The 10,765-nt window shown below is 46.7% G+C and overlaps 1 protein-coding gene across 1 annotated transcript; it reads right to left on the bottom strand.

Moving 5' to 3' along the window:
• Positions 1–233: 233 nt before the first annotated feature.
• RAD51 (RAD51 recombinase) lies at positions 234–10,486 on the bottom strand. The gene is made up of 9 exons (XM_009504207.2): positions 10,339–10,486; positions 9,752–9,889; positions 8,532–8,649; positions 7,889–7,980; positions 7,523–7,617; positions 2,934–3,047; positions 1,972–2,101; positions 1,596–1,717; positions 234–1,283 (listed from the first exon to the last, which is right to left on the bottom strand). The coding sequence occupies exons 1-9, from the start codon at positions 10,423–10,425 to the stop codon at positions 1,160–1,162; spliced, it is 1,020 nt and encodes a 339-aa protein (XP_009502502.1). The 5' UTR covers positions 10,426–10,486; the 3' UTR covers positions 234–1,159.
• Between the last annotated feature and the right edge of the window lie 279 nt (positions 10,487–10,765).

Genomic DNA, 10,765 nt, shown 5'->3' with positions numbered 1-10,765 from the left:
GAAGGCCTTTTGCGCACAGCCCCCGAAGAGGAGCAGCAACGACGAAGGCGTTCGGCTGTGAGACAGGAGGCAACTCGCCGTCTCACGAGATGTAGCGGTCAGTACGGCACGAGCGTTTGCGTACCTGAGTAAACGCAGCTGGATCCCACTGCGTGTGCTCTTCACTAGTTGTCCCAGAAAAATCGTCCCAGAGAAAAAGAACGAGGAAAATAATTTTTGCCGCCAACCACCACTATGATATTATTCTCTTTAATCAAATTCAGAGTAGTTCACAATAGCATAGCTGACAGAAGAATAGTGCTTAATATAAAAGAACCTTTTTAACCTCAAAAAACTCTTAAGACATCGGGGCACCTACAGCAGAGTTGCATTGCACGTCCCAAACCAAGGCGGTTTCTGTTAGCATTAGGAGGAAACAAAAAATCCCAGCTGAGATTCACTGCAGATTTATGCACCTTATCCCCGCCTGCAGACAGAAATCGCCTCGGTCTGAAGTAACACCTGGCCGAATCCCAGAAACCTGCAGCATCGTCAATATTTTCATGGTCCTTTTTATTAAAAGCAGATTTCCACAGAGAATTAATGAAATACAAAAAAAATGTAATTGAAACGTAAAGTTGCCAGTTCCCAAAAACCACAATGTTGTAGCACCTGAACCAAAACTAACACAAAGAATACGTATCCCAGCAATATCCTCACATTCTTATTGTGGAATACCATTCTGCTTTGTTTTCTAACTGAAGTAATCCATTAAGTATTTAAGTCACCACTTTTCTTATTTGATGAACCCATCAGTGCTACTTTGAATTCACCAAGTTACAAACTTCGGCCACACGCTCTCAGATTTTACTGCGCTACGTCCGCAGGTAGGATCCAGCTGGAGCAGCAGCCGTGAGGAAAATACAAAGGCTGCGGTGCTCTGACAGTGTTCTTGGGGAACCACGTGGGTCTGACACGCGACCAAAGCCCAAGAGGGAGGGTTTCTTCCAAGAAACACCTCTAGCTGTGTCACGAAGCGTATTCACCTGATGGACCTCTACGCTGAAATACGAGAGAGGCCTCTGCCGGCATTCGAAGAGCAGCTGCGATGGGTGCCACAGAGGAAGGAGCCTTTCACGGACGCTCAGCGTCGGGTCACACGGGAGGCAAAACGGAGTCTTCAGTCTTTAGCGTCGCCCACTCCATCAGCATTAATAGCAAACATCGCTTCAGCTTCAGGAAGGCACGGAGAGTCATAGATTTTACATATTCTGGTTTCGCCTCGGCCTTTTCGCAGATACAGTCTAACAGGGAGAAGGAAACAAAGCAGGTGAGGGCATAAGCCTACTTTCAGTGACTCATTAGCATAATCCTTAAAACATCATGTTAGCACACGAACACAGCACGCTGCGGAGCTGTAAGAACCCGGGAGAACGGACGGCATGTTGATTTTACTGCAGATGGACAAGCGCTCAGAGCAGCACTCATTTGTTGAGAAGGAGGCTGGACTTGCCACTGGCAGACCATGCAGAAACCCAGAATTTAGAGGCCCTTAGCTGGTTTCAGAAAAATCTTCCCAAACCAGGCTAGCGGAAGGCGATAATCCAGTCTCTCACCTCGTGGTGGAAGCGTGTGCTATGATATTTCCTCCAATGGGTTTTTTGGGGTCTGCAGCAAACATGGCTGCTCCATCTACTTGCGCTACCACTTGGTTAGTGATCACCACCGCCACACCAAACTGCAAGGAGGAAAGCCACAAATCAAAATACATTTACTTTCCAAAATCTAAACAAAGAGGGGTGGGGGGGGAAAGACCCCAAACCCCAAACCCCAGGCACTTCTGCTGCCCATGCCCCTCTATCGCGCCTCTCCAAACAACACGGGAGCAGACACCGAGCAGGCAGAAAGCCATTGGTGCAACATTGCGAAGCTTTAAGAGAAAGAAAACTGATCACCGGTCCTTTAGAGAATAAAGCAAGGTTCATAGCTTACCTCATCTGCAAGCCGCAGAAGCATACGCAGGAATCTGGCCAGATGCATCTGCCTTGCTGAGAGCTCCCCCCTTCCCGAGTAATCCGTCCGATAGAGGGCCGTGGCACTGTCCACTATCAGCAGCGCGTATCTGGAGGGGGTAGGTACAAGGCTCTCACAAACATTTCCAGGCACGAATAATGCCTCCGCGGCAGCGTGACAGAGCCCAGCGCATCGTCAGGCTGCACGCAGATGCGGAGGTAAGCTCCTCTCAACCTGCCAGTGAGTAGAATTATTTATTTTAACACTGACTTGATCTGTAGCGTTCAGCTTACTGAGTGTACAGTAAAACCCAGTAAATCCAAGGCAGGTTGCTGCATGATTAAAAACGTAGACTTATTGTACTCTTATAAACTAGCCCAGAATGTAAGGTTTTGACACTGGAGCTATTCTGTGGACAGGTGCCTATATACCTCCTACCACCTCCTTCCCTCTCAAGGGGCCCATAAAACCTTAGTTTCAAACCACATCTGTCTGCGCAGGTTTCTTCGGTGCTTGGCACGCTCTAAATCATCACTACTTCTGAAAGCAATTACAAACTGGTCTTTAAAATTGTTTCTCAGGCCGGCACTTGGTCTTTGTAAAGTAACATCAGTTGTCACGGTTCGACCAGGCGCTGACATCCAGCACGTCGCAGCGAGAGGCGTTCACTCACAGCTGGCTGCCGATACACCGCGATTATTATAGGGATGTGCCAAAGCGTAACCCAGCTTGAGAAGAACAAAACCTGGCCTAACGGAGTTAAGCACTGAAAAAATGCAAGTATATTTCAAAAAAAGTTAACTTTTGAAGTCTACGTGTACTCTGGCACTTCACAATTTTGTCATCGGTACTTCTCTTTGCACTCGCTCATCGTCCTCCGGCAGCTTTATAGCATGAATGTGCACCGGCACAGATCGCTCCATCTAAATCAGCCTCCTTACCGTGACTCAGCCATCATAGCAGATGCCTGATACAGGAGCTGGGTCTGATGATCTGTGTTAAAGCCTCGAGCGTATGCCACGTTATCTAGGACATCACTGCCAGACAAGCCATACCTGGAGAAATGGGTGAAGAAAAGGTAAAAAACCCTTAAGCGACAACTTCATCAACAGGAGTTACCTAGCAGGGTTACCTGAAGACTAGAATAAAAATCCAGAGTCCTGGGAGAGTCTTAGAGAAAAACAGACAGCAAAAAACACAACACAACTTGGTGACAAGAGAGAACAGAATGACTGGAGGTCAGTTTTAAAGACTATTTCCCTGCCTGGGAACAACAGTGAAGCAAAACACCAGACATCTTCCTCAAAATAAAACCACGGGCAAGGAGAGCCTCCGTTCTGGAACAGAATATCCTGAAAGCAGTATATTGCTAATAAAAGCCAGCAATAAACAGCCTCCCACCTGCAACACCTCTGCCAGTGTTTTACTACCAAAATAAAAAATTTACATTCAACATCTTGCATTTAGATTATTTATACAGTGCTTTGGGAAATCCCTTCGAATTTGGAGAACCAGTTGATTTTCCTCCTTGGGTCTGAAACATAGTAATATTGTTTCCAATGAGAGAACATATATGATTTGTTCTCATTGTTCATTTCACACCACAGTGTATTTCACAGAACTACAGACTCTCTGACGCTGGAAGGGATCTCTGTGGACCAGCTGGTCCCGTTCCCCTCCCTGCCCAAAGCAGGATCGGCTGCCGCAGGTTGCCCAGGACTGTGTCCGGGCGGGTTCTGAACATCTCCGAGGACGGATCTCCACCACCGCTCTGGGCAGCCTGCTCTAACGCTTGGCCACGCTGACACCAGAACCTCTCCTCGCTACCCTTCACATACCCCACCACGTTCAGCTCCAGGCAGATTTGGACCTTCCCAATCCCATTTCTGCATGCTCAGACAGCGCCTGCGTTCCCCCCAGGTCACCTGTCCCTGCTTCCACCTCTTGTATGCCTCCTTTTTACATCTAACAGGCGCTCCTCGTTCACCCACGTAGGCCTCCGACCACCTCTGCTTGGCTTCCCGCTCAACGGAGGGACACTCGTGAACTTGGAGGAGACGCTCCTTGACAACCAGCCAGCCCTCCTCCATCCCGCTTCACTCCAAGAGTGTGTCCCACGGGATTATTCCAAGCAGGTCCCCGAAGAGGCCAAAGTCCCCTCTCCTGAAGCCTAGTGCTGCGATCCCGCTCAGCGCCTGGCGCCTATCTCGGGATCCCGAACTCCACCACCTCACGCTTGGCTGGGACCACGATGAGCTTTTAGCCCTGAGCTGCACTCAGACCCTAGCTCTCGCCCCGCTCCGGAGTGCCCGCGTGCTCCTGCGGAGGGGCACGCTTACAACGCCCGCGTACGGCAACGAAACGGAGCCCCTCGCCGACGGCGCGCTGAACGCGGCGGGACACGTCCACGGACACGGGAGCACCTTCAGCTGATAAGGTGGGCTGGGAGAAGAGTGCCAAACTCTTCTGTTGTCACAGAACTGATTTTTTTAGATGCTGCCTGAAGAGCCAGGTCCAAGCGGGTTCTCCAGTGACAACTTGAACAATAGTTTTACACTCTAATGACATTAGCAGAGCTGAACTTGACTTTTGTCAGTGAATACTACGAAAGATACAAGCCATGCCAAAATACATCAAATTAAGAACGTGGATTAAGGCAAGTATCTTTAGGATTTCAATATTCTGCTTTTCCTAGCTGCACATCTGATGTCTCCCTCCCTAATCCCTACAGAAATTAGACAGCTAGGCTAAGCATAGCGTTGAACAGCACATTTTTGGACTCATAGTTACCAATTAACGTTACCTGCACATGATAGTTATTAATACGTCAAATAATCCAACCTTACTAGGCTACTGGCACCCTACGTTTGAAGGTAAATAACAGCCAGTCCTGACTAGCATTTTGAAGCAAGACCACACTGAAACATCACATATTTGAGATTAAGGTCAAGGGCGCCAGCCAAACACTTGGCAAAGCAGCAGGCTACAGAAAGAGAGGAGTTGAAAGATGGTTAGCCCCCATCCTAGCTGAGCTGAGTAACAGAGGGATGGGGCTGACCGGCAGAAGTACTCTCTGCATACAGCCACGCACAGACACCCTCTTACGGGTGCACCTATGACTGCCCCAGGCATCGCTTCACTTCCTCAGCAGCGCCCAAGAGGTGTTTGTGGCCAAACAGCCACTGGTGGCAGGGGGTATGGGAACGCTCCTCTATCAGCTGCAGGAAAAGCCAGCAGGGTTAGACCAGACTGTCCTCAAAGACAGTTACCAGGATTAGCTGGTACCGTCCCCATCTGGGGAAGCGCACGCTCCCTTCCAGTAGCAAACGAGGAAGGGAAATTACTTCCTGCCGAGGGACAGTTGCACAATAGCTGTGGGGAGAGAGAAGCAGCAAAGAGAGGAGAGGAATAGTAATGCCAGATGTTTCCAGAGTGAACATCTGTCAAATTAACCTCTAGGACCTATGTGAATTGTCTTCCAAAGATTTTTTGGGTTTTTTTTGCCTTTTAGTAACAAACCATCCAAATCCAGTACCGACCCAAATCTTCAGCTTACTATTTTTCAATAACTTGACCTGAATTCATTCATTGAGGACAGTAGGTCAATTAGATCATCCCCCCCTCTGAAGAAAAGGAAGCATCTCTTGTGGGCTGGCACGTCATATTTGATTTGGTATTAAATCCAATTCGATTCTTCTACCTATAGTCATGGAAAGGCCCATAAACACTGGCCTTACCTCATAAACCTGTGGTGCTACTGAAAAGCATTTCATTCTCTCTGCTTCCAGCTGCTCATTCTTGTCCCCTCCATTGCCCCGGCAATTTATGCTGCCCTGCAGTGAACCACATAGCGACTGCTCTGCTTCAGCCTACTGGCACTCGTGCCAACGCCACGGGGTAAAAGGAACGGCAGGGCTGCCTGCAGTGCCACGGAATCGAGCCTCGTTAAACCGGATTAAAACTTGAGTTTCTGCCCCGCACAGCCTGTTAGCTGTGCGGCAGGGTATTACACAGCAGGCACGCCGGGAAGTCAGCCTACAGCCTAAGGAAGGCAGCTTTGCCTACCACGTCACTGGGGGCTTGGCAAAAAAATCACGTCATGAAAAGACTATATGGTGAGGAAAGACGAAGGATAAAACCAAAGGAACTTTAGAAAAACATCTGTAATGATAGGCCAGGCCTTGAAGCACCCTTGAAGGCAACCCAGTCGCTTGGCAATTCAGACTTGCTTCTGTAAACGTACAGTAAGAGAGGAGGACGGTTGCTTTTTAAGGTAGGAAATTTGCACACAAGTTTTTAAAATGCTTTTTAAACCCGCCCCCCAGCCTGAAGCACTGTGAACCTAAATCAGACTAGCAAAAGCGTAGTAGAAAACAGGCCAATTGATTCTATCTGTCCAGAACATCTGAAATCAGCCCGGGCTCGTTGCATGACTTTGGCTTGCAGCTTAGAAGCAATCAACGTTAGTCATTTATTACTTCCAGAAGAGCGTGCATGGCTTACTGACACGAGAATTCCTATCAGTCTCTAGGTGGAAATATTTTTTTAAATTACCATATAATGGAAATTGTCCCTCTGAAGCTCGGGCCCGAATTCCAACCTGAATAATTGCATTCTGCAGCCTTAAAATTCCTCTCCTACTTCGGCCCGGTGTGCCATGCTTCACGTCCCTTCCCAAGGCGTCGGGCTACTTTTCTGTCCAAGCTGGCACGATTTCAGCAACTGGGAAGCACCGCCAGATAAGTGAGTGCTTCAGCCCAGGCTCACTGAAGTTGCATATATACTTCGATATTTAATTGGAACAATGATCACGGAGGATTAAGCCCCACAGTTTTAATTCTGAGAAGGTCTAAAGAATCACAAGACCAGAATTAGCTCCTTTTTCTAACGCACAGAGCCAGTACTTCAAGCTTTTAAGTCTAACCCAGATCTCTGTGTAGAGACGTCTGTGTAAACAGCAGAATTTTCATTTGGGTAATTAAGTCGTACTTTCCAGTTGGTGTAACGAACATGTCAGAACATTAGAAGTGAACATGTCAGAAGAGGAGATGAAAGAACACCTTTCAGGTGGTCAGTGGATGCTCTCATATTTCCTAACAGTTTTCCAGCTGCTGTGGCGATATTTTACAAAAGGATCTTTGTTTCAAGGTAATGCTATTGGCAGAATTTAAGAAAAATCTTGGAACATTTTGCTAATAATAAAACTGAATTGGAAAGAAACACTAGTAAGAGGCAAAGACATCATTTTCCAGGGGACAACGATGTTAGCTGCTGTCATATATAAAACTAGAAGCTTTGTTTATCAAATACAGCTAAAGCAGAGGTCTAACGCGCATGCAGGTAGACACACAACCAGAACAGAGAAAGGTTCTTGGTTGCGTTTTTAGGGACAGTTCCTACGGCAACAGCCCCACGAATTTAAGGAGACAGGCTGACTTACACAGTGATCCTTATTAACTAAGTTGTCCCAGGAGTAAATGTGTTCCTTTCTTCACCTAACGCCAGTTTGCTTCTAGCCCTACGTACAGACCTTTCAGCCACAGCAAGGAGACGTTCTGGACGGAAGGTCCCTTCTGTGTCAATATACATGGCTTTTCCTTCGCCACCGCCGCGGTCAATGGGAAGCTAAAGGAAAAGCAAATGAACGAACATGAAATAAAGTATCAGCAAACAACCCAGTCGTTGCCTCATGCCCTCAGCTGGAACCGTACAATAAATCACATCCCAAGCTACTGCGATTAGAGTCACATTTATCCGGGAAAAGTGAGAAGAAAGATTCCTGCCTTCAATCTCTAATACCTACATAAGAGGACAGGTGCTTAACTTTGAGCTGGTAACCTTAGGTTAACTAAATGTGCTGTCCCAATACCTGATGTTAATGAAGCGGGCTACTCACTTGACAGGTTACTGCCAGGGTATGACACAGCTGTGTTTTTCCAGTACGAAACTCCCCGAATAACTCTGTTATGGACCCCGTTTCTATTCCTCCTGAAGGGAAAATTATAATAATAATAAAAAAATAATTTTAAAAAGGTCACATACTTCAAACAAAGGCCACGTATAAAGTATTACATTTACCGACACTCCGTTAAACACTTACTGTGGTTAAAAGTTTAAAAACTAATTGGAAAGACAGCATGTCATGCTGAGGTTTGTTCACATTGCAGGTAAGAAGTTTAGGTAAGAGCGTTTCTTAAGATGCTGAAAAGCTGAAACGACTTGGTTTTTTGATCACAGGTAGGAATGGGAAGGAGGTGATACCTGGTTTTGTTGTCTTGGTATAGGTCATAGACTAGAACAAACTGGAAACAACCGAAATGAACAGCTCTGGGTATTGCGTCATGACTAAAAGGTTTTAAAACAACTTTTTTGACAGCTTTTAAAAGAAAATCAGTTGTGATACAGGAAAGCAGAGCTTTTATGTTCAACTAGAACGTGGGTGTCTCCTGTCTTTTTGGTGAAGGATTGCATTCATAGAAAAAAAAAAAAACCAAAGCAGAGAATGAAGGCTAATCAATAAAGAGACACAAAATTATTACCTTGAAGAAGTTTATCAAGTTCTTTGGACCCAGTGGTGATCTGGATGATCTCCGACCTTCGCTGGTGGAATTCTGTTGCTGTGGTGAAGCCCATCGGAACCAGTTTAGCTGCTTCAGCCTAAAGGAAACCAAGGGAAGCAGCGCAAGGAGTGTTCATCCCGTTCATTTACCCCCTCTACAAGTGAATACTGCCATTCTCTGTTTTGTGAAATGCAGCAGCACCCACATAATTTGATGCACATGTTTTAGTTGATAGGCCATATGTTAGTTGGTACCTCTGAACAGGACTGAGGTTCCACTCAGAGCAAAAGGTTCAACATCCATTTTGCATATTTCATGGAAATCTTCCCCCCCTTGTCCCCCCACCCTTTTAATTCAGTTCTGTCCCTGTGAAACTTGAAATACTTTAGGATAGACATACAGCCTGTTAGGACTGCTGTCTTCCTAAGTGTGAATAAATACACAAGGTAAGAAAAGGACTGGAGTTAAACACTGTGCTGGGTCGGGTTTCCATAAACGAGAGCTGCTTTGGCAGAAACCCCACGTTGTTCTGAACTAGTAGATGCTGTGAGACCACAACGCGGGCTTCCCTCTCCGTCCCCCGCAGCCAGCCCCAGGTCTCAGGGCGAGCACCCATCGAGGCACACAGCCAACGTGCTGAAGGAAAACGGAACGGAAGGAGAGCTGTACCGGTCAGCCCAGCCGTTCGTAACGCAGCACCCTCTGCCTCGACAACTGCCAACCGTGGATGCTTAGGAACGAGTGCAACAAACCGGGGTGGTTCCTCCGGGCTCCGCTAGCAAGCTTCTCGATCTGGACGTTACCCCACAAACGTTGCACTTAGCCCCTTTTTAAACCACTTTGTGCTACAGATGGCCACTGGGTCTGGGGACGAGGAGTTCCATAACTTAATTACAACCTGTATGGAAAAAGTACTTTCTTTGCTTTAGGCTTACTATAAGCCTTCTTGTCACGAGAAACGCTGAGCTAGGAGCGATAGCCATACTCTCCACACCTTCCACGATTTCTACAGACCTCTCTAATAGTCCCTCCCTCTTCTTTCTTGCAGCTGGTCCCAGAGGTTTTTTGTCTCTTCTCATCAATCCTCTAATCATCCCTACTGCCCTTCTTTGTATATCATTAACAGAGACCTTCCAAAGTCACCAGAAATAAAACTTCTTGAATATCCTGGGGTTAAAGCTTTTCCGTAACACCCTTACCAAGATTTTGTCAGCTTTGGCTTCACTGATGCCTTTGATGCTTAGCAGCTCCTTCTTCGGTGCATAAGCAACAGCCTCAACTGTGTGAAATCCAGCTTCTTCTAGCTTCTTCACATCATTTGCATTTATACCACATTGCTGAAAGGGAGGGGAGAAAAAAATGACAGGCTAAGCCACAAATACCTTAATTCCACTGAACACAGCTTCATCAGATCTGATCAAACTCTGTTATTACAAGTCAGCATGTTGAATAGTACCTCCCTACTCACTTACACATAAAGAAAATACTACGCTTTCACCAGGGGAATGTTTGCGTAAGCTATCGACAGCTTATGGGCGAGGGCAGAGATGATCATGTTTGTTTGGTTTGATGGATGCGCAGGTGACCACACATGTTAGGAAAGGGTACGCAGCGAGGCAACACAATTAAGGTGTAACTGTCAACACGTTGGGCTTTTTGTTTTGGTTTCAGGTTTTTCAACAGAACACAAGAAAGAATTCAGCAACACACTTTTCAGACACAACCTACGTTTAAAAAGGACTAGTGGGTTTCTTGAAGACTCACTCTGGAGCTACTCCTCACCTACCTCTAACCTCGAGATGAGCTGTGGGCCAAAGCTCTCTTCCTCCGCTGACGTGTCCGCGTTGCCTTCGAACTGCATCTGCATGGCCATCGCACCAAGCGTTCAGCGCAGCCCCTAGGAGAGAGCAGGTAACACCTCTGAGACGCAACACGCGCCGTTCAAACAAGACACGCGCGCAAAGCGTTTCGAAATTTATTAGTGGTTCATCCAAAGTAGGGTTTTCTCCCCTCCCATATATCTTAGCTCGTGGTATGGAAGTGTCTTTTGTGTGCTTTCCTTGGCAGAGTTAAACGTTACATATGAAAAAACCCAAACAACTCTTGTACCACCTGGTAGGGAATAAAGGCTTAATAGAGAGCTCCACAGTGCTTCGGAGTATAATATAACGAAACTAATTTGTTATTAGCAATATCTCCTCTTAGCAAGAGGT

This window comes from Phalacrocorax carbo, chromosome 5 (genome assembly GCF_963921805.1).
Source record: "Phalacrocorax carbo chromosome 5, bPhaCar2.1, whole genome shotgun sequence".
NCBI lineage: Eukaryota > Metazoa > Chordata > Aves > Suliformes > Phalacrocoracidae > Phalacrocorax > Phalacrocorax carbo.
This window is presented reverse-complemented; position numbering and strand designations above follow the sequence as displayed.

Bases quoted from the DNA above. Each gene is read 5' to 3' on its own strand.
- RAD51 (XM_009504207.2), bottom strand. From the start codon at position 10,425: ATGGCCATGCAGATGCAGTTCGAAGGCAACGCGGACACGTCAGCGGAG. The intron at 9,890-10,338 runs GTAGGTGAGGAG...CCTCCCTTTCAG, and splicing joins AGCTCATCTCGAGGTTAGAG to CAATGTGGTATAAATGCAAA. The intron at 8,650-9,751 runs GTAAGGGTGTTA...GGTTTCCTTTAG, and splicing joins CCAAAGCTGACAAAATCTTG to GCTGAAGCAGCTAAACTGGT.